The sequence below is a fragment of the Rhinoraja longicauda genome, chromosome 23 (genome assembly GCF_053455715.1).
Source record: "Rhinoraja longicauda isolate Sanriku21f chromosome 23, sRhiLon1.1, whole genome shotgun sequence".
In the NCBI taxonomy this organism is placed as follows: Eukaryota; Metazoa; Chordata; class Chondrichthyes; order Rajiformes; family Arhynchobatidae; genus Rhinoraja; species Rhinoraja longicauda.
In genome coordinates, this window is record NC_135975.1 from 29332191 (window position 1) to 29356296 (window position 24106).

A 24106-nucleotide genomic window follows, 5' to 3' on the forward strand; every position below is an offset into this window, starting at 1 on the left:
ATATAGAATGAGTGTGAATGGGTTATCGATGGTTGGCATGGACTTGTTGGGCTGAAGGGCCTGTTTTCCATGCTGTAGGACTCAACTATTGTACAGGTTTATAGAACGAATCATAAAATTTAATAACATTGGGTTGTGCTAATACAAAAATTGGAAATGTATGCAGATATATTTCTTGTTCAACACTTATAAAAGACCGTTTTATTTTCAATAGGCAATAAAGTTTGAATGGCACCTTAACAGCCCACTCGTAGAATTCTTACTGGACCGTTCAATCACGAGCATACGAGTTGCTCATCAGTTGTATTGGTAAGTCCAAAGTTATCAATTCCATCTTCTCAGCAGATCAAGGTCACTAGGGAAGTGCAGATGCAAATTTTAAACCAAACAGGGCGGCACAGTGGTGCAGCGGTAGAGCGGCTGCCTTACAATGCCAGAGACCCAGGTTCCATCCTGACCACAAGTGCTGTCTGTATGGAGATTGTACCTTCTCCCCGTGACCGCATGGGTTTTCTCCGAGATCTTCGGTTTCCTCCCACATTCCAAAGTCGGACAGGTATATAAGTCATTTGGCTTGGTATAGTGGTAAAATTGTCCCTAGTGTCCGAGCATTGTGCTAATGTGTGGGGATTGCTGGTCGGTGGGCCGAAGGGCCTTTTTGCGCGCTGTATCTCTAAACTAAACTAAACTAAACATTAAAATCCTTCGTCACTTTCAGTGATATTCTTCTCACTCTGAAGGTATTTATTCACAAAATGCTGGAGTAACTCAGCAGGTCAGGCAGCATCTCAGGAGAGAAGGAATGGGTGACGTTTCGGGTCGAGACCCTTCTTCAGACTAACCCTTCTTCTTCTTCCCACTCTGGGACCTTTATCGAGTCATGGAGTCATACAGCATCGACACAGGCCCTTTGGCCCAACTCATCAATGCTGACCAAGAGCTCCACCTACATTAGTCCCATGTGCCCGCGTTTGCCCCTTACTTCTTTAAATCTTTCCTATCCAGGTACCTGTCCAAATGTTATTTAAATATTGTTATGGAACCTGGCTCAACTACCTCCTCTGACTGCTCATTCCACCACACTCTGTGTGGAAAAGTTACCCCTCAGGTTCCTATTCAATCTTTCCCCTCTCACTTTAAATCTATGCCTTCTAGTTCTTAATTCCTCTAACACATGCAGCTGCAAGCAGTAGATAGGACTGCTCGGTACGTTTGTAACTTTGTCAGCGCCAAAACGTGGCAACTGCCTAGGTTGTGTGCAAAACAAAGCATTTCACTTTACATAGGTACATGTGACAATAAAGTTTCATTCATTCATTCATTCAATTATTCATTCATTCATAGCATGGGGAAAAGACTGTGCATTCTCCCTATTTGTTCCCCTCATGATTTTATACACCCCTATTATATCACCCCTCAGCCTCCTGCACTCCATGGAATAAAGTCCTAGCCTGCCCAACCTCTCCCAATAGCTCATGCCCTCCAGTACTGGTAACATCCTGGCAAATCTTCTCATAAAGTCATAGTCATAGAGTCATATACAGCATGGAAACAGGACCTTTGGTCCAACTTGCTCATGCCAACCAGCATGCCTCATCTGCACTTGTCTGCATTTAAGACGTGTCCAGGTGAACATAGTACAACGAACAGTGGAACAAAGATGAGAACAGGCCCTTCAGCCCACAATGTCTGTGCCAAACATGATTCCAAGACCAACTCGTGTCCACTGCACATCATCCATGTCCCTCCATTCCCTGCATATCCAATCCTCTTAAACACCACCATTGTGTCTTTCTCCACCACCACCCTCAGCAGCACGTTCCAAGCACCCACCACCCTCTGTGTAAAGAACTTGCCCCGCACATCTCCTTTAAACTTTTCCCCTCACCTTAAAGCTATGTCCTCTAATCTTTGATATTTCCATCCTGGTTCCAACTATCTATACTTCTCAGAGTTTTTTAAACTTCTATCAGGTTTCCCCTCAGCCTCCAGTGTTCCAGAGAAAACAATCCAAATCTGTTTAACCTCTTCCTGAAGCTAATATCCTTGTACTTCCTAATCCAGGCATTATTCCAGTAAACCTCCTCTGCACCCTTTCGAAAGCCTCCCCATCCTTCCCCTAATAGGGTGACCAGAACTGCACACAAGACTCCAAGTGCATCCTAACCAATGTCCTCTTAAGCTGTATCATGACTTCCTGACTCAATGCCTAACCTAAGAAGGCAAGCAGACAATATCCACGACCAATTCCTTCTCTCCAGAGATGCTGCCTGTCCCGCTGAGATACTTCAGCATCTTATGTCTATCTTCGAAGCAGACAACAATATGCCTTCTTTACCACTTTATCTACTTGTATTGCAACTTTCAAGGAGCTGTGGTCTTGGATCCCAAGATCTCTCTGTACATCAATGCTGTTAATTGTAGATTTTCCTCGTACACTTGAATCACTGAGGCATGGAAGGCTATTGACCAATTGCTGAAATGGAAAAGGGTGTCCACTGCTTAGCATAGACAAGTTGGGCCAAATGTGTGGGAAGGAACTGCAGATGCTGGTTTAAACCGAAGATAGACACAAAACGCTGGAGTAACTCAGCGGGTCAAGCAGCATCTCTGGAAAAAAGGAATAGGTGACGTTTCGGGTCGACACCCTTCTTCAAGGAAAAGGGAAACAAGAGATATAGAAGTTGATGTAGATGTAGAACAAACGGTTTGTTACCATGCCATATTATTCTATCAGTCTGTTATCAGTTTCAAAAGAAATTTCAGTTTTAAATAATTAGTAAGAATGGCACAGCAGGTGGAGCTGCTGCCTCACATCACCAGAGACCCATTTTGATTCTGACTTTGGGTGCTGTCTGCATGGCGTTTGCACGTTTTCCTTGTGACCACGTGGGTTTCACCAGGTGCTCTGGTCTCCTCCCATGTCCCAAAGACACGCAGGTTTGTAGGATAATTGGCCCACTGCAAATTGCCCCCTAGTGGATGGGAAAGTGGGATAACACAGAACGGGTGATCGATGGTCGGTGTGGACTCGGTTAGCCGAAGGGCCTGTTTCCACTTTGCATCTTTTACAAAAAAAGTTTGGTTGGGATCCTGATTAAATGTTGAGTCGTTGTGATGGCTTTGGATGGTATTTGTGCAGCAATTGTAACTTGCTTAAGTCATTCGGATTTACATTAAAAGAGACAAAAATGAGCAATGGAGTAATTGGGTTGTTCATTTGGCGATTCTATGTAGCCACAATTGCTTAAACGGCTTTATCAGTGTAGTGTAAGGGTTATCGAACACCACAATTGCACTGTACAATTATTTTGTTCGCGATAATACAAGGTTGTCAGTTATGCTAAAGTAAGTTTTCAACTAATTGAATGAGTTTATTTTGAATTAACTGAAGTAGAATTGTCCTCCATTCAGTATGTACAGGGGAAATAAGACCAGTTAATTTCGGCAGTAACACTCCGTTGAATGGGTTATCATTGCCAATTACTTGATATCGAGACATTTTGAGTTGTCACACTCTGTTGGAACACAGCTATCTATTCTCCCATCTACGTAGCAAATGAAACAGTGAGGTTGATTCGTTGTTAGCCTGTTTCTTTACCGACATCGTTTGGATTTTCGATATTAGATACCGAGAAAATGGGGGGAATAGAATAGACTTTACTTGACTTCAGACTTTAGAGTGTACTCGAAGGGCCGAACGGGTGGCACGGTGGCCCAGCGTTAGAGTTGCTGCCTTTCAGGGCCAGAAATACGGGTTCGATCCTGACTGCGACTACTTCTTCTCCTATGACTTATGAACTTTAGAGATGTGACCCACTTTAGAGATCCCCCAGTGACCCACTGCTCCGCACCGACCAGCGATCACCCCATACACTAGTTCCATCCTGCACACCAGGGGCAGTTTACTGAAACCAATTAACCTACAAACCTCTACGCCTTTAGAGTGTGGGAGGAAACCGGAGCAACGGGAGAAAACCCACATGGTCACAGGGAAAATGTATAAACTCTACACAGACAGCACCCATTGTCAGGATCAAACCCGGGTCTCTGGCGTTGTGAGGCAGCAACTCTACCACTGCGCCTCTGTGCTGCCCCTTGTGCAACCAAGACGGTTCATAGTTCGCAGTTTAGTTGCCGTTTGTGGTATTCAAGAGCCTGATGGTTGCTGGGAGGAAGCTGTTCCTGAACCCTGATGTTAATTTAACGCTGCACCACTGTGTATACCCCTAGAGAGAGGGGGAAGGGGCGAAATACATCAAATTGGACACCACAGATCAGGAACATACTTCAGCCCAGAAACACATGCAGATCATAAACTCGGCACGGTTTCAGGATGGACTGGGCCTCCCAAGATAACTGACTGCATGGGAGACATCTCCTTGCAGCTTCATACATGAGTCTGAATTAGGGTCACGACAGCAAACATCACCTGCCCATCCCCTCCACAGATGCTGCCTGACCCACTGAGTTCCTCCAGCACTCATTCACAAAATGCTGGAGTAACTCAGCAGGTCAGGCAGCATCTCAGGAGAGAAGGAATGGGTGACGTTTCGGGTCGAGACCCTTCTTCAGGCTGAAGAGTTCAGACTGACAATTCGGGTCTGAAGAAGGGTCTCGACCCGAAACGTCACCCATTCCTTCTCTCCTGAGATGCTGCCTGACCTGCTGAGTTACTCCACCATTTTGTGAATAAATACCTTCGATTTCTACCAGCATCTGGTGTTATTTTCTTACTCCTCCAGCACTTTGTGTTTTGCTCAAGATTCCAGCACCTGCACTTCCTCGATTCTCTGTTACACATCTCATTCAGTTCCCACTTGCTTTGAGATCAATGGAAGACATGCCTCACAGAGCCAGTGACCTGGGTTCAATCCTATCTCTGTGTCAATTCTGCACGTTCTCCCCGTGGCCACGTGGGTTTACTCTGGGTGCTCCGGTTTCCCCCCACATCTCAATGATGTTCTAGTTTGTAGGTCAATTGGCTTCTGTAAATTGTCCCCAGTGTGTAGGATACAAACTAGTGTGTGGGTGATCGCTGGTCGGTGCAGACTCAGCGAGTCGAAGGGCCTGACCTGGTCCAAACCGTATATCTAAACTAAACTAAACTAAACTAAACTAAAGCAAATAATAATTTAACTGGTCACTTAACCCTCTAACCCAAATGTAATGCCCCTTTGGGAGATGTAATGGAATCACCTCCAAATGATGATTATGTGAATGCTGGTAGAAATTGAGATGAGACACATTTTTTCCTTCTGGTTGCTAAAACCTCACAGCAGATGTAGGCCTCATTTACCATATAAATCACCATCCAGATCAGCAGACAGCCAGCAGAATGTGACAGGCAGGTTTGTGGTAGATTTGAAAATTAGAGCAGTTTAGAAAATTCATCCTGTCAAGTTCAAGTCCAGATAACTAAGAAATAGCTTCACGGTCGACTGGTCACGAATCGAAAGTGTCTGAGGTGAGGTGTGATTCTGAGCACACTTGTCCCTCAGTACCTGCTGTATTAGTCAAACCCGCCGGCAAGGGAGGTGCTGTTGCAGTCTCACAAAGTGCTCACCCCTTCTCCCAACCAAAAACATTGCCTTTCCTTGTCCTCCAGAGATGCTGGACGACACAATGGCACAGTGGGTAGAGTTGCTGCCCCACAGCGCAAGAGACCCGGGTTCGATGCTGGCCTTAGAAGCTGTCTATATGGAGTTTGCATGTTCTCCTTGTTACCACATGGGTTTTACCTGGTTTCCTCCCACACTCCAAAGACTTACAGGTGTGTTGGTTAATTATAAATTATCCTTAGTCTGTGGGATAGTAAGGGGTGATCGCTTGTCAGCGCGGTCTCAGTGGGCTGAAGGGCCTGCTTCCACGCTGTATCTCTAAAATCTAAAACTAAAAAAAATTAAACAATAGACAATAGACAATAGGTGCAGGAGGAGGCCATTCGGCCCTTTGAGCCACAAATGCTACAAATGCTCCCCATCTCAAATGACTAAAAGGATATCTTGGATTGAGACCCTTCTTCAGGCATGATTGTGGGGGGGGGAGGAGGCAGGAGAAAGCTAGAAAAGTGGAGAGGCAGAACAAAGCATGGCAGGTGATAGTTGACATAGACGGGGGTTGATAGGCTGATGGTTGGAACAAAGACCAGAGATAAGAGCAGAAGGCAGGTTTTAGAAGTTGAGGGTTGTGAAGCCAGAGGGAGGAAAGTAGGAGGGGAGGGGGGTGGAGGAGAGCAATAGGTAGGGGTGCAGGAGGGGAGGAATGGAGGAAGGAGAGGGGGCATGTGGGGAGAAATGGGGGGAGGTTTGGGGGAGGGGTTAGTTAGACGTTACCTACAATTGGAGAATTCAACGTTCATACCGCTGGGTTGTAAGCTGCCCAAGTACGAATATAGGAGGCGCTGTTCCTCCAGTTTGCGTGTGGCTTCATTCTGGCAGTGGAGGAGGCCCAGGACAGAAAGGTCAGTGTGGGAATGGGAATGGGAAGGGGAGTTAAAATGGTTACCATCTGAATCGGAAGAAGGTTCCCAACCCGAAACGTCACCTGCAGAGTCGCCTGCTGATCCATTGAGTTCCTCCAACACTTTGTGCTTTACCCAAGATTCCAGCATCTGCAGTTCCTTGTGTCTCTATTTTACTGCTGTAGCAAGACTGTGCCTGAGCAGGCTCGAGTTGGCAAACTGGGGTGCTTCACACTTGGGAAACGCAGTACTATTTGCTCCACTGGCTTTCCAGCTTTGCATCAGCCTGTGACAGATCTCAGACAGTGAAATTGTATTTCATTTCTATGCTGGCAATGATCCCAGATGCTGTTTAATTCGCTTAGTTATATTCTACAGTCGGTGCATCAATGGGGAAACAACCCTGGCAGTCTAAAGAAGGATCTCAACCCGAAACGTCACCTCCCCATGTTCTCCAGAAATGACCCGCTGAGTTACTTCAGCACATTTGCTTTATAAAGAAAGGTTACCGACCTGAACAAATAATCCTGGTACTCTCTGCACAGATGCTGCCTGAGCTGCTCACTATTTCCAACAGTTTCTGCTTTTCATAAGTTCATCAGTCATAAGTGCAGAATTAGGCCATTCAGCCCATCGAGTCTACCCCTCCATTCAATCACGGCAGATCTATCTTTCCCTCTCAACCACATTCTTATATTTCATTTTTTTTAAATTTCATATTTCAGATACAGCGCGGAAACAGGCCTTTTCGGCCCACCAAGTCCGCACCGCCCAGTGATCCCCGCACACTAACACTATCCTACACCCACTAGGGACAATTTTTAAATTTACCCAGTCAATTAACCTACATACCTGTACGTCTTTGGAGTGTGGGAGGAAACCGAAGATCTCGGAGAAAACCCACGCAGGTCACGGGGAGAACGTACAAACTCCATACAGTACAGCACCCGTAGTCAGGATCGAACCTGAGTCTCCGGTGCTGCATTCGCTGTAAAGCAGCAACTCTACCGCTGCGCTACCGTGCCTCCCTTCCACAACACTTGACACCCTAAATCAAGAATCTATCAAAAATACCCAATAAGTCCTCCACTGCCGTCTGTGGCAATTAATTCCACGGATTCACCACCCTCTAACTAAAGAGATTCCTCCTCACCTCCTTTCTAAAGGTACGTCCTTTTATTCTGAGGCAATGCCCTCTGGTTCCTAGACTCTCCCACTAGTGGAAACATCCTCTCCACATCCACTCTATCCAGGCCTTTCACTATTCGGTACGTTTCAATGAGGTTCCCCCCCCCCACCTTATCATTCTAAACTCCAGCGAGTACAGGCCCAATGCCGTAAAATGCTCATCTTACATTTATACTTTTACACAAGATCTGTGCTGTTCAGTAGTTTTCCCAAATCTGGGAAAAAGAAGAAGGAAAGGACCAAAAAGGAGGAATTGCCAAAGACAGGCAGCAGCATTGAAGGAGATACCTCAAACAAAGGCAGGGGGAGACGGTTAGAGAAGGGAAAAGTGGGTGCAGATGGAATGGCAGCATTGTCTTTCTATATTTAGTTTAGTTTAGTTTAGTTTAGTTTAGTTTAGTTTAGTTTAGTTTAGTTTAGTTTAGTTTAGAGATACAGCCCATCGCATCCACGGTGACCACGACGGGTAGATCCCCGTACACTAGCTCTATCCTACACACCAGGGACGATTTACAATCTTTACTGAAGCCGATTAGCCTACAAACCTGTACATCTCTGGAGTGTGAAGGAAACCGGAGCACCCGGAGAAAACCCACGCAGGTCACGGGGAGAAGGTACAAACTCCGTACAGACAGCACCCGCAATCAGGATGGAACCCGGGTCTCTGGCGCTGCAAGGCAGCAACTCTACCACTGAGCCACCATGCCACCCTATGCCGATGGATCCTTTATATCACGTATCCGCCTTGTGGCATCAGACAAGAAACACAGCAGTTATTCACTGGGATTTGGACGTTGTCAGAAGCAGATAGATCAGTAGAAGGGTGGGAATGTCATCTGCCACAACAGATTATTTTATTCTCCCGTTGGATGCACAGGAACTTAAGGCAGAGAAGATTAAGAAAAGCAAATTTTTCTTCAGACAAAACCTCAGACATTTGTTCTGTCCTTTCTGCCAACGGTCACAGATAATCACTCAGGTTCTGAAATACAGGGGTCTTGGAAGATGGAGCACAAGGAACTGTAAATGCTAGGATCGTGAGCAAAACCCAAAGTGCCGGTGGAACTCAATGGGTGAGGCAGCATCTAGGGTGGAAGTGGACAGGCCGTGTTTTGGGTCAGAGCCCTTCTGCAGACTGATTCAGGGCTTGTTCAAAGAGTCACAGAGACATGCACCCCCAGGAATACACCCTTTGACCAAACTTTGTCCATGCCGACCAAGATGCTGCATCTATGCTAGTCCCACCTGCCCATGTTTGGCCCATATCCCTCTGAACCTTTACTATCCATATACCTGCCCAAGTATTTTGTTAATATACTGTCAGTGTACCTGCCTCACCTACCTCCTCTGGCAGCTCGTTCTGTACACCCACCACCTTCTGTGTGAAACAGTTGCCTCACAGGTTTCTACCAAGGAAGTTTATTGGGGATGGGCAGGGCAAGTTTTTTACACAGAGAGTCGTGGAGGAATCCAAACCAAACTCAAGTACAATAGGTAGAGCAAAGGAGAAGATACAGAGTGCAGGATTGTAGCACACCAGTTCCAGAGACAAAGTCCAATGCCCTAAATGGGGCAGGGGTGAATCAGACAGTACCGTAGCTTAAGTAAGGACGGTTCAGATGCCTAATAACAGAGGGGAAGAAGCTGTTCCTGAGTCTGGTGGTGCGCGCTTTCAAGCTTCTGTTTCTGCTGCCCACGGGATTGGGGAGAAGAAGGAATGACCAGGGTGGGACAAGACTTTAATTATGTTGGCTACTTTCCTGAGGCAGCTTGAAGTGTAGACGGAATCGATGGTAGGAGTCTGGTCTGTGGGATGGACTGGGCTACATCCACAACTCCCTGCAATTTCTTGCGGTCTTGGGCAGAGCTGTTCCAAAACCAAACTGTGATGAATCAGACAGTCATCTTTCTATGATGCATCTGCAGTGGTTTACTACGTAAGAGTCATTGGAGACATGCCAAGTTTCCTCAGTCTCCAGGTCTTCTAAAGTCTTGCTGGAGCACGTATGTGATGAAAGCTACAGGTGTGAACCATGCCACTCGCGAGGATCCGTGTGCATTGAGTGGTGAGGAATTGCCATCCTGGCTTGCCATTGTACACGTGGGCATGCTGCCCAGATTCCACCACGCTGAAAAAAACTCAGCAAATCCAAATAACCACGGACCACAAAACATTAACAGCTCCTCTTACCACCGATGGTGTCGGACCAGAAAACTGGAAAGGGCGCAGGGATGATTTACGAGGATGTTGCCAGGACTCCAGCACCTATGATTATAGGGAGTGTTTGGGCAGGCTATGACTTTATTCTTTGGAGCGCAGGAGGCTAAAGGGTGGAAGTTGGGATGTTATGTTACAGTTACACAAGCCATTAGTGAGGCCACATTTGGAGTATTGTGTTCAGTTTTGGTCACGCTGCTAGAGGAAGTTGTTACGGTGGAAGGAGTTCAGAGAAGATTTACAAGGATGGTGCCAGGACTCGAGGGCCTGAGCGGCAGGGAGAGTTTGGCCAAGCTAGGATTTTGTTCCTTGGAGGGTAGGAGGCTGAGGGGTGATCTTATGGAGATGTATAAAATCATGAGAGGAATAGACGGGGTGAACGTACAGCCTTTTACCCAGGGTAGGAGATTCAAAAACAAGAGGCCACAGGTTTAAGGTGATAGGGAAAAGATTTAATAGGAACCTGGGGGGCAACGTTTACACTCAGTGGGTATATGGAAGAGCTGCCAGAGGAGGTAGTTGAGGGAGGTACTATAACACCATTTAAACGACATTTGACAGGTATGTGGATAGGAAATTTAAGTTTGTAAGTTCAGAGGTTCTCGGAGAAGACTATTCGGCCCAACACGTCTGCTCCGCCATTCAATCATGGCATATCTACCTTTCCCTCTAACCCTATTCTCCTGCCTTCTCCCCATAACCCCTGACACCCTTACTAATCAAGAGGGATGTAGACCAAACGCAGGCAGGTGGGACTAGCTTAGATTTTGCCCTTTGGTCAGCATGGATGAGTTGGGCCAAAGGGTCTGTTTCCGTGTTGTTCAACTCCATGACTGTCTGATGAATTTTACAGTTTTTGTTTCACTAAATACCCATGCACTTTCAACAAGTTGAATTTTAATGGAAAACCAGTCCAAAAACATAATTAACCTTTGCACTAGGCAATGCAATCTCCTCGTCATTCTTTAAACTTCCAATTTTTTCTTTCAAGGGTTATTCTGCCAATTGGCCATCTGTCATCTTAATTACTCATTGTTATTATTGCCAAGTCTCTTTGAGCCTTTAGCTACTTGTTGATAAAAGGCCAATGATCCCTGGTGTGAGTAATTGCCTGGAGTTGAACTATCCTGTCTGTGTAATTACACAATTGTTTGGGTTGAAAAGTTAAATAGGGTGTAGGATTGAAAGAGCATTTTAAAAATCATTGCAAAACGAACATAACATTCAGTCGAGCCACAAGAAACTGCAGATGCCTGATCAACAACCAAAGTGTTGGAGGAACTCAGCAGGCCAGGCAGCATCCGTGGAGGGAATGGGCAGACGACATAAGGGTCCCACCGTGAAACGTTGTCTGCCCATTCCTTCCCCAAATGCTGGCTGTCCTGCTGAGTTCCTGCCGCACTTTGTTTTTTTGCAATGGATTTAGTCCACAGCTTCACTGCGTTAATGTGAAGCCTGTCTGTGGTTGTTATTATTAAAATAGCTTGTATTTCTGAAAATGGAAACACAAGGAACTGCAGATGCTGGTTTTTCAAAATCAGCCACAAAGTGCTGGAGTAACCCACCAGGTCAGGCGCAGCATCTCTGCAGATCGTGGATAGTGACGTTTGTGACTGTGATAGCCATACCCCGCCACCTCCAGTTTAAATTCCATTTGGAATATTTTGGAGGACCAAGAACCAAGATTGTGGCGGGGTGAGAAAGTTACGAAAGGTTCAGAGGGATATAGACCACGTGTGGGTAGTTGGGACTAGTGTGGATGGGGCGTCTTGGTTGGTATGGGCAAGTTGGGCTGAAAGGCTTGTTGTCATAACTTATGACTATGATTCTACATTTGAAGTGTTTGAGCGTTCTATCAATGTCAATCTTATTTTAATGCTAATCATGAAATTTGGCAGCAAAATATAGCTCAGAATTTTGAAAATGTTGGTACTTATGCTTTAGAAAGGAGCATTTAAGGAGAGAGGGGCAAAGCTTAAAGGAGATGAACAGAGCTGGTTTTTATACACACAGGATGATGAGTGCCTGGATCGTGCTGCCAGGGGGGGTGGTGGAAGCAGATATGATGGTAACGTTTAAGAGGCTTTTGGATAGGCATATGGATATGCAGGGAACAGAGAGATATTGATTATGTGCAGGCAGATAAGAGTTGGTCGTGGCATTATGTTCGGCATGGACATTATGGTCCGAAGAGCCTGTCTTATACTGTACTGTTCTGTGTTCAATGTTCTATTTGTGGTTTCCAGTATTGCTGATTTTCAGAGTAATTCTATTAATGAAATGGGTCGAGTGCAGTTTTGAGTTAAGATTGTTCTCTCTGTCACTGGGCATTAGAGTTGCTGCCTTACAGCGCCAGATACCCCTGGTTCGATCCTGACCACGGGTTCTGTCTGTATGCAGTTTGTACGTTCTCCCCATGACCTGCGCGGGTTTTCTCCGGGTGCTTCGGCTTCCCACACTCCAAAGACGTACAGGTTTGTAGGTTAGTAGGCTTCTGTAAATTGTAAATTATCCCGAGTGTGTAGGATAGTATTAGTGTACGGGGCGATTGCTGGTCAGCGTGGACTCGGTGGGCCGAAGGGCCTGTTTCCATGCTGTATCTGACATTCTGGCCTTCCATCACAGTGAGGAGGTGACCTGGAGGAGACTCACTGTGATGGATGTTTCTTTTGTTTGGTGTTGGTTTATGATTGTATGTGTTATTGCATTTTTATTGATTATTCTTATTGGTCTTATTGTTGAACTGCGGGTAATTTTTCATTTCACTGCACATTTATGTGTATGTGACAAATAAATTGACTACTATGACTATCTCTAAAGTCTGAAGTCTCTCTCCAGGTTACTGAAGGATGGCTTGGCCGACTCACTGTTCAAGGGCAGGTACAGCCAGCTGTTGGCAGCTGTTCTCCACTGTTCGGGACAGGCCATGCAAGAGGAATTTGACAAAGAAACCAAGCTCATTGCAAAGCTGCAGGAGGTCGCTGATAAAGTCCGGACAGCGGACCCTTCGAAACGCATGGTGAGTGTGAGCGGATATGTGACATGGCATCTTTTGTAAATGCTGACTCTACCTCTGTAATGTCATGCACCAAGGAAACTATTTTCAATGGGAACAGCAGATGCTGGAAGCTTGGTCAAAATACAGTGGTGCAGCTGGTAGAGTCGCTGCGGTAACAGAGACCCAGGTTGGTTCTTGAACTTAGGTTAGTTTAGTTTAGCTTATAGCCACGTGTGCAGTGATTTTTTTGTTGCGTGCTCTCCAGTCAGCAGAAAGACTATACATGATTATAATCAAGCCATCCAGAGTGTACAGATACAGGATAAAGGGAATAACGTTTAGTGTAAGATAAAGTCCAGTAAAGTCTGACTAAAGATAGTTTGAAGGTCTCCAATAAGGAAGATGTGAGGTCAGGAACTAGGGTGCCCACGTCTGGGTGTGGAGCTTACACTTTCTCCCTGTGACTGCGTGGGTTTCCTCTGGGGGTTCTGGTTTCCTTTCGCATCCCAAAGATATGCAGGTTTGCAGGTTAATTGGCCTCTGCAATTGTCACTAGTGGGTGGGATAACATAAAACTAATGTGAACGGTTGATCGATGGCCAGCGTGGACTCGTTTGGCTGAAGGGCCTGTTTCTACGCAGTATCTGTAAATTAAACTAACTAAAAATGCTGGAGTAACTCAGTGAGATCCGGGGCTGAACCTCTGGAGAACATGAATGTGGAAGGGTCCCAACCAGAAACATCATCGATCCATGTTCTCCAGAGATGATGCCTGACCCGTTGAGCCACTCCAGCACTTCTTTAGCATATTTGTGTCTATGCTTTAGCATATTTTAAATTTTCAAATTGAGTTTTTTTGTTTTTGTTTAGCACTAAATAAAAAGGATGACAAATGTTTAAATCTCCTTTCTTACATTGCAGACTGTATTGGCAAAAGAGCTTGAAGAAATAGAGAAATTCTTCTACCAAGAGCAAGTTTGTCATCTCCCATTGAATCCTACATTGGCCGTGAAAGGCATCGACATTAGTGTACGTTCACTTGCAAACAAACTGCTGCTGCTTCTGCGGAGTGATAACAGTGGTTGGCAAAACCTTGAAATAACTACACGCTCTTTTGCTTTCCATATCTCGTGTTCTTTTAAGTATCTTATTTTTTTAATGTTACAGGAGCTGGAAATTAGATCAGAAATCATACACCCATTCACTTGTAGAAATGAAGAACTGCAGATGCTGGTTAAGACACAAAAGGACACGCAACTCTGGAGTAACTCAGCGGGTCAGGCAGCATCTCTGGAGACCATGGATAGGTGATGCTTTGGATCGAGGCACTTCTTCAGACCTGAAAGAAATCACCCTACTTGAGGGTCTGAAGCAGGGTCTCGACCCCAAAACCGTCACCCAATCCTTCTCTCCAGAGATGCTGCCTGTCCCGTTGAGTTACTCCAGTCTGTTGTGTCTTTTTCCAGAGATGTTGCCTGACCTGCTGAGTTACTTCAGCACTTTGTGTCGATCTATGGTATAAACCAGCATCTGCAGTTCTTTGTGCCTACATTTTGTCTGCTCCACGGCGCAATCTCCTCAAGGTATGCCTACTTTGAAGCTCTCCTCCTCTCTCTGATGGTGGATCTGTGAAAGCCTCTCTCACTGCTCCCCCTCTGTGATTGCACGGCCAGGGTATGTTTTCTCAACACTTGCCTGCCTGAAGGTTTCCAGCTCCAGTTCCAGACCTCCCAGTTCGGACCATCCCGGATTTTGAGTCTGAAGTAGGGTCTCGACTTGAAATGTTAGCCGTCCATGTTCTCCAGGGATGCTGGCTAACCCGCTGAGTTACTCCAGCACTCTGTGCCCTCTTTGCCCAATAACTTGTCTTCGGTTGTGGGTGGACCAGTGGAGATACTATATCTGACCACTGGACAAGACAGGTATTTATTCACAAAATGCTGGAGTAACTCAGCAGGTCAGGCAGCATCTCAGGAGAGAAGAAATGGGTGACGTTTCGGGTCGAGACCCTTCTTCAGTCTTGACCCGAAACGTCACCCATTTCTTCTCTCCTGAGATGCTGCCTGACCTGCTGAGTTACTCCAGCATTTTGTGAATAAATACCTTCGATTTGTACCAGTATCTGCAGTTATTTTCTTACACTGGACAAGACAGGGTTTGTTAGAGAGGCTCGACATGTCTTCTGGTAGACCAGATCACGGGTTCAATTGTTTGACCCAGACACTGAGTTTTTGGAGAAACGAGGAACTGCAGATGCTGGAATCGTGAGCAAAACAGATGAAGCGCTGGAGTAATTCAGCGGGTCAGGCAGCACATCTGGAGAACATGGATAGACAATGTTTTGGGTCAGGACTCTTCTTCATTCTGATCGTAGTGGGGAGGAAGAAAGCTGGAAGAGAGGTGGGGGCGGGACAGTGCCTGGCAAGTGATAGGTGGATACAGGTGGGAGTAATCTTGTTTCACAAATGGGTGGATGAGGTGGAGGTGTAAAGGAGACAAAACGGTGTCAGATAGGGAAAGAAGAGGAATTAACGTAAAGGCAGGGTGCAATTCAATCACAATGAATATCTCATTGAATTTTTAAATATAACAAAACATAATACTTACATGTAGGGGGGGGGAGGAAGATGCAAAGGAAGTAAGAGGGTCAGGACTATGTTCTATTGACACAAAGTGCAGGGGTAACTCAATGGATCAGGCAGCATCCCTGGAGAAGGTGTCTTTATTTAAACTGGGCTGTCTTTTCCCTTCCTTCTTTTGCAAACTAGCCCTTAGTCAAGTGAATCGTCTTGGTTTTTTAATAAATATACAAGGAGGATTGGAAACACTGCAGGTTTATGCCAATTGCCACTTGTAAATCAGTAAAGACTGTGGGAGGAAGGGGCAATGGGAGTTGAGAAAGCACTACGCTACAAGTATACGATCGTCTTTAATTGAACCCCGTAGACATTCAGCAAAGCAATAAACAGCATGATTACTGCAGTCAGGAGATTGTAGCATGATCATTAAGCCACAGCATGAAATTTATGTACATCTAGGTTAATTGTACATTGGGATTCCTGCTGTAACATACCCAGCCCTCCAGCAATACAGCCCGCACTCATTGCTACACTGAAACATTGGCCTAGCTGTTGGGATTTGAACTCACGACTGCTGATTTTAGAAGTGAATAGACATCTGCTAAGACACAGGGACTGCAGATTTTGGAATCTTGAACAAAATACAAAATGGTGGGTACAAAGCACAAGGGGTCAGATAGCAACTGCAGAAGGAATGGACAGGCGATGTTTTAGGTCGGGACCCTTCCTCAGACTTAAAGTAGGGGAGAGGAAGCTGTACAAGAGGGGTGCAGGTGGGTCAAAGCCTAGTAAATGATAGAACGTAGAACAGCCCAGCTCAGGAATAGGTCCTTCAGCTCACAATGGCCATGCCGAATGTAATGCTAAGATAAACTAATAAAATAACGCGAATAACTAAGATAAGGTGGATACAGGTGAGAGGGGATTTGATTGGCAGAGGTGTGGAGTAAGTAACAAAGCCAAGAGATGAAAAGAAGACAAAAGGGTAGAAGATGGACACAAAGTAACTCAGCGGGTCAGGCAGCATCTCTGGAGAAGGAACATGGGTGACTTTTTGGGCCTTTAGACCCGTCCCGAAACGTCACCCATCGTTTTTCTCCAGAGATGCTGCCTGACCCGTTGAGTTACTCCAGCACTTTATGTCTATCGTTGGTGCAAAGCAGCACCTGCAGTTCCTTTCTACACAGGAAACAAAAGGATTTCAGATAAGGAGAGAGGAGGAGTGAAATGTAAAGCCAGAGGGCGGATGTGGGTGGAAGGGAGCAGGGGGGGGAAGGGGAGGAGAAAGATCTACTGATGCAAGCTGACACATAACTTGAAAAACAAGGAGAACGAGATACTCATCCATGTTCCCAATTATTAATTATTGTGGGAGTGCTGAGTCAATAAAAATTAGTGCTCTGACTTTGTCAGCATTTTGGAGTCTCAAGGAACAATTAGATTGAAAAGCTTCTTAAGAAAGCGCTGAAAATTACTGTTAAAACACAAAGTACTTGTGCCATAACACCGGGATAAGCACTCAACCAAGTTAACCAAGCCCAATGCCAAAGTAGCATCTAAAGTCCTGGTACACACTTATGCTATAGGACAATAACTAACTTGATTATCACCAAACTTCTCTAATAACCTTCTTTCTGTTTGGTTCTTAACGAGAGGAATGAATGTTAGGAATGGGGATTTAAAGAGAACTCGACAATTCAATACACAGAGTGCCTTGCTGTGACCGTATGTTGTTGATACATATGACAATTAAACACTCCTGACTCCAGTCTCCTGTCCCCTGTCTACTGTCTACTGTCTACTGTCTACTGTCTACTGTCTCCTGACTCCTGTCTCCTGACTCCTGTCTCCTGACTTGGCGGCAAGTTGAATGTGGATGCGCACTGTTTTATTGGAGGAAATGTTCCCAATGTTGGGGGAGTCCAGAATAAGGGGCCACAGTTTAACAATAAGGGGTAGGCCATTTAGAACCATTTAGAGATGAGGAAAAACTTTTTCAGTCAGAGAGTTGTGAATCTGTGGAATTCTCTGCCTCTGAAGGCAGTGGAGGCCAATTCTCTGAATGCATTCAAGAGAGAGCTAGATAGAGCTCTTAAGGATAGTGGAGTCAGGGGGTATGGGGAGAAGGCAAGAGCGGGGTACTGATTGAGAATGATCAGCCATGATCACATTGAATGGTGGTGCTGGCTCGAAGGGCCGAATGGCCTTCTCCTGCACCTATTGTCTATTGTCTATTGAAATAAATTGGAAGCCAGCCAAGAAAGAGGCCCGCCCAGAACTAATTGGGTCAACATGTGAGGTAGAAACAAGTAACTGCAGATGATCGATTACAAAAGAGCACACAAAGTGCTGGAGAACCTGGATAAGCGACGTTTTGGGTCAGGACCCTTCCTCACTCCGATTGTGGGCGGTGGGGAGAGGGGAGAAGGCTGGGCGAGTGGAGAGGCAGGATGAAGAGCGGCAGGTAGTAGGTGGAGCAGTGAGAGGGGGGGTCTCACAAAACTCCTGTCGGAGAGAGGATGAGAACGTCTTCGAAGTGAGCATGCCTTGAGGAGATTTTGCAGCGGAGCAGTTAGAATGCAGAAACAAGGAACTGCAGATGCTGGTTTACAAAAAAAAAGAAATCACCACTTGTGAGTTTCTCTGCACCAAAGGGGCTGATGCAAAAGCTAGGAAGAGGAGCTGTTGCAAGTTGCACTGCCTGATCATGATTTGTTGGGGCAAGTTCAACTCCCAATTCAGATGAATAGGGGGAGAAAAGAGCTGTACAAGTTACCATTCCAATGTTCCATCACTAAACCATGTAAAATCTTCTTGGTTTTTTTTTAACAAATATTACTATTACAAATTAACTGTAATTATAATTTACATTGTGCATTTGTCAGTTTATTTTAGTTTAGTTTATTGTGACATGTACCAAATACCGAGAAAAGCCTTTTTTGTTTTGTGCTATCCAGTCAGCGGAAAAGCTATTCATGATTAAAGGGTGGCACAGTGCTGCAGCGGTAGAGTTGATGCCCTAGTTGGTGCCAGAGATCCGGGTACAATCTTGACTAAGGGTACCATGTGTGGAGATCGCACATTCTCCCTGTGATCACAAGGGTTTTTTCTGGGAGCTCTGGTTTTTTTCTCCCACACTACAAAGATATACAGGCTTGTAGGTTAATTGGCATCGGTAAAATTGTAATTTGTCCCTAACGTGTAGGACGGCCAGTGATCGCTGGTCGGTATGGACTCGGTGGGCCGAAAGACCTGTTTCCGCGCAGTATCTTTAAAGTCTAAAGTCTCAAACTGACTACAGATAGGGAATAAAGGGAATAATGTTAAGTGCAAGATAAAGTCCTGTAAAAGAGTGGAGCGATTGTAAATTCATAAGTTCATAAGTGATAGGATCAGAATTTGGTCCATCACATCTACTCCACCATTCAAACATGGCTGATCTAACATCCCCTCTCAACCCCATTCTCTTGCCTTCTCCCCATAACCCTTGATACCCTTACCAATCACTAATCTATCAATTTCTGCCTTAAAAAAATCCATTAACTTGGCCTCCACAGCCTTTGAGTTAATTATTTCCCCATTGTAATAAATGATTACAGATCCACCTCTGGGACCAGCATGCAAAGAGTGCCTGAACTTGTCTGTAACCAAAAAAAGTGACACCTCCAACATGTATTAAATCAGCACCAGAGATTTTGGATTTGAGTCTTATCTGACTCTGGCGAGTGGAATATGAAATGAGCCAAGCAAAAAATGAGCAGATTTATCTCACTTTCAGATCTGGTCATTTTTTGCAATTTGGCCAAAGTTTAGTGGATCAAAACTTGCCAGCTTCCCGGTCTGCAGTAAGGGCAATGACATCTGCAGATGCGCCGAAGCACGCATTTTATCGCGGTGCATCACAGCCTGGTTTGGGAGCAGCTCCATCCAAGGCTGCAAGAAATTGCAGGGAGTTGTAGATGTAGCCCAGACCATCACGCAAACCAGCCTCCCTTCCATTGACTCCATCTACGCTTCACGCTGCCTCGGCAAGGCTACCAGCATAATCAAGGACCAATCTCACCCTGGTCACTCCCTCTTCTCCCCTCTCCCATCTGGCAAGATGTAGGGAAATGTGAAGACGCACATCTCCAGATTCAGGGACAATTTCTTCCTAGCTGTTACCAGGCAACTAAACCATCCTCTCATCTGCTAGAGTCCTGATCTCCCATCTACCTCATTGGAGATCTTTGAGCTATCTTTAATCGGACTTTACTAGACTTTATCTCGCACTAAATGCTGTCCCCTTTATTCTTTATCTGTGCATGGTGGACGGCATGATTGAATTCGTGTTATAGTCTTTTCTTTAACCGGGTAGCACACAAACAAAAGTTTTTTGCTGTACATGTGACAATAATAAACTGAACTAATCTCTCGCTGGAACCCAACAGATGGAAAATTATTGCAACACTATTTCGCACAAAGGGTGGTGGGTGTATGTAACGAGCTGCCAGAGGAGGTAGTTGAGGCCGGGACTATCCCAACATTTAAGAAGTAGTTAGCCAGGTACATGGATGGGACAGATTTGGAGGGATATGGACCAAATGCTGGCAGGTGGGACTAGTGCAGCTGGGGCATGTTGGCCGGTGTGGGCAAGTTGGGCCGAAGGGCCTGTTTCCACAATGTATCACTCTATGACTCTATGACTCTATTTGCCGTAAGAGTTAAGTGTCCATGTTAACTCCATGGAGCTGAATGCTGATTTTTAAATCTAAACATGCATCGAAAGCCAGTGCAGAGTGCAGTGATTGCAATGATTCACATTCTCTGACGTCTGGGAGAGGTCACAGGGGAAATACATTATAACACTGTAATAGCTTTTGAAGCCGTGCTTAAAACAAAATTACCAGTTTCACAGCATTTGCTCTTGAAGCTGAGTTGCAAGTAGATGCTAGAATTAATTCGTTAGTGGGTGAAATGAGGTGCCTTTTCTGAGATTAACTTGAGATTAACTTGATGCAGTGATAAATAAAACCAAGATAGACACAGAGTGCTGGAGTAGCTCAGTGTGGTCAGGCAGCGTCCCTGGAGAAAAGCAATAGGTGATGTTTCGGGTCGAGACTCTTCCTCAGACTGGGAGTCAGGGGGGAGGGAAACTAGAGGTACAAAGCGAAGAGGGGGTGCAGGGAGAGAGGGTTTAGCGGAACATTCGTCTGAGAGAGTAAGAGAACTTCTTCAAAGTACTATCTCGGACAAGACTTTAAACCACTGAACTGTTAAGTTAGATGGAAGAGGTATAACACAAATGTAATTATGCGCGTCCCATCAATGTATGTTAGTTAGATGGACACAAAATGCCGGAGTAACTCAGTGTGGTCAGGCAGCATCTCTCGGATATTTCGGGTGGGTAACCTTCTTCAACCTCTCCCTTTGAAGAAAGGTCGTGACCTGAAACATCACCCATCCTTTTTTTCCCAGAGATGCTGCCTGACCCGCTGAGTTCCTCCAGCACTTTGTGTCAATCTTCGGTACCTACCAGCATCTGCAGTCCTGGTCTACGCAAATTATCTTGGATGTTTGTTCAAGTAATTCAACACTCATATATTTTCCACTTCCAAATGATACCTCCAACTGCGTCAAAAATTAAACCTGTAACAAGTTTTCTATGCAATATTAATATTCTCACGTGTTTTTGGTTGTGAACAGGCTTGTTCGTATTTCACATCAAATGCTGTTCCTTTGAAAATTCATTTTATCAATGCTGAACCTTTGGGGGAAAATATCAACGTGATATTCAAGGTAGGACCTAGTTCGTTATGTTTTAATGAGGCCATATTTGAAATAACTACTAATTGAATGATAATTAGCTGTAAAGTAACAGCTGTGTTTTTCTGCTGGTGATTGATGCAAGTTGATCAAGGCAACAAGCCCAAAGTGAGAGGGTGGGTTAGAATGATGGGGCGACAGTATAGCTACTGCCTCACAGCTCCAGAGACCCGGGTTCAAGCCTGACTACGGGAGTTGTCTGTACGGAGTTTTTCACTCTCCCTGTGACCACGTGGGTTTTCTCTGGGTGCTCCGGTTTCTTCCCGCCGACTGCGGGATCTTCGACCGCCCCGACGGATAGTTCGACTGCCCTGAGAAAAATGACGGAAGAAGATTAGACTTTATTGCCTTCCATCACTGTGAGGAATGTGGGGTGGATGTTTATGCTAACTGTTATGTAGTTGTGTGTCTTGTTGCTTTTGTTAGTATGGCTGTTTGGTTAATACGAATATCACTACCTTCCATGAAGCCAATCCTCCAGCCAATCTGCTAGCTCTCCCTGGATCCCATGTGATCTAACCGTCCCACAACACATTTCTGTTGTGACCTTTTCTTATTGACGTCCTGTATTGTTATTTATGTACACTTGTGCAAGCTTTGCCCAGAAAGGGGAGGGGGGAGGGGGGGGAGGGGGGAGGGGAGGGGAGGGGAGGGGGGAGGGGAGGGGAGGGGGGGGGGGAGGGGGGAGGGGGGAGGGGGGAGGGGGGGGAGGGGAGGGGAGGGGAGGGGGAGGGGAGGGGAGGGGGAGGGGGGAGGGGAGGGGAGGGGGGGGAGGGGGGAGGAGGGGGGAGGAGGGGGGAGGAGGGGGAGGGGGAGGGGGAGGGGTGGGGAGGAAGGTGGTTCCTAGTTCTAATGGACTGTTGAACTAATTGGTTTGGACCTTTACCTCTTGCCAGACAGGAGATGACCTACGGCAGGACATGTTGGTTCTGCAGATAGTGAAACTGATGGACCACATCTGGTGCCAGGAGGGTCTGGACTTGAGCATGCTCATCTATCGGTGCATCTCTACCGGAGGAAGGAGAGGTCAGTCGTTCCGTGTGTTGTCCTCCCACCGTGTGGGATTATGTTCAGAGTTTAACCCCCAAAGTTACAACGATGAAGAGATTATATCATATTCACCAAATCATACTTCTCACAAGAATAGCAGACCATTACACCCATCCAGTTTTGAATGTCTGAAAGAAACAGCATGGAAACAGGCCTTTCGGCCCATCGAGTCCACACCGACCATCGATCACTCATTCATACTAGCTTTATTGAAAGATACAGCCTGGAAACAAGACTTTCGGCCCATCAAATCCATGCGGCAGTATAAAATCGTAGTCTGTCCAAACTCCCCCTATAGCTCAGGCCCTCAAGTTGTGGCAACATCCTTCTAAATCTTCTCTGCGCCCTTTCCAGTGTAATGACATATTCTCCAGAGCAGGGAGACCAGAACTGAACGCAATGCTCCAAGTGTAACCTCAGCAACATCTTGTACTTGTGTTCAATGTTTGCAAAAGAAAAATTGGCAGATTGGACACAACCTCACATGTTGGACAGTGGAGCCAAACATCAGACGATGAATACAACAGTGGACACATTAAGCATTATATTCTAAAGTAATTATAATCCAATGCTTAATAAGGTTGAAGTTGCTGAGAACAAGTGTATGCGTAAGAAAATAGGGCACTATTTATTGACTGTACCGTCCTTCAATAAGCAATTTAAAAAATGACCATGTAAAATGATTGGCACTGTGGCGCAGTAGGTAGAGCTGCTCCCTCAAGCGCCAGAGACCTGGTTTCGATCCTGACCTCGGGTGTTGACTGTGTGTGGAGTTGGTACGTTATCCCTGTGACCACATGGGTTCCCTCTAAGTGCTCCGGTTTTCTCCTGCATCCTAAAGACGTGCATGCTAATTGGCCCTCTGTAAAGTGCATCTAATAGATAGGGAGTAGAAGAAAAAGTGAGATAACATAGAACTCGTCTGAATTGAACTGGGCGGCACGGTAGCGCAGCGGTAGAGTTGCTGCTTTACAGCGAATGCAGCGCCGGAGACTCAGGTTCGATCCTGACTACGGGTGCTGCACTGTAAGGAGTTTGTACGTTCTCCCCGTGACCTGCGTGGGTTTTCTCCGAGATCTTCGGTTTCCTCCCACACTCCAAAGACGTACAGGTATGTAGGTTAATTGGCTGGGTAAATGTAAAAATTGTCCCTAGTGGGTGTAGGATAGTGTTAATGTACGGGGATCGCTGGGCGGCACGGACTTGGTGGGCCGAAAAGGCCTGTTTCCGGCTGTATATATATGATATGATATGATATGAATGGGCGAATGATGTTCGGTGTGGGGTCAATTAAAAAAAATAAGCCATGATAGAAATATGTTACCTTAATTGACTACCGTTTTGTAGGAGTGAATCCAATTAAAGTTATTTGAAAGTAGATACAAGGAACTGCAGATGCTGTTTTACAATAAAAGACACAAAATGCTGGAGTAACCCAACAAGTCAGGCAGCATCCCTGGAGAACGCGGATAGGCGAATTTTCGAGTCTGGGCCCTTCTCAAATATCCTCAATGTTATTCGAAATGTTGATGGCTTTTTTTGTGTGTAACCTCAATCAAGACATGGGACTTCTTACAGGAATGGTGGAGATAATACCTGGCGCTACAACTCTTGCCAAGATCCACATGAAGTATGGTATCACGGGGCCGTTCAAGGACAACACACTCTCAAACTGGTTCCAAGAGCACAACCCAAGCAAGGAGCTGCACAAGAGGGTGAGTTTTAATTAAAACTTCCACAAAACTGCAAGGATCAACCCATCTCCCTCACCTTTGGCAAAGTATCTTCTCCCATAATAATCACAA

The 24106-nt window shown here is 45.7% G+C and overlaps 1 protein-coding gene across 1 annotated transcript in view; it reads left to right on the forward strand.

Annotated features, from left to right (window-relative positions):
* The window catches only part of LOC144605117 (phosphatidylinositol 3-kinase C2 domain-containing subunit gamma-like), a 170052-nt gene that overhangs the window by 99731 nt on the left and 46215 nt on the right, over positions 1–24106 (forward strand). Inside the window, exons 18-23 of the mRNA XM_078420184.1 lie at positions 215–309; positions 12708–12888; positions 13789–13896; positions 21132–21224; positions 22148–22277; positions 23880–24016. Of these exons, the coding sequence (XP_078276310.1) occupies positions 215–309; positions 12708–12888; positions 13789–13896; positions 21132–21224; positions 22148–22277; positions 23880–24016 (744 nt within the window). The remainder of the gene's footprint in view (positions 1–214; positions 310–12707; positions 12889–13788; positions 13897–21131; positions 21225–22147; positions 22278–23879; positions 24017–24106) is intronic.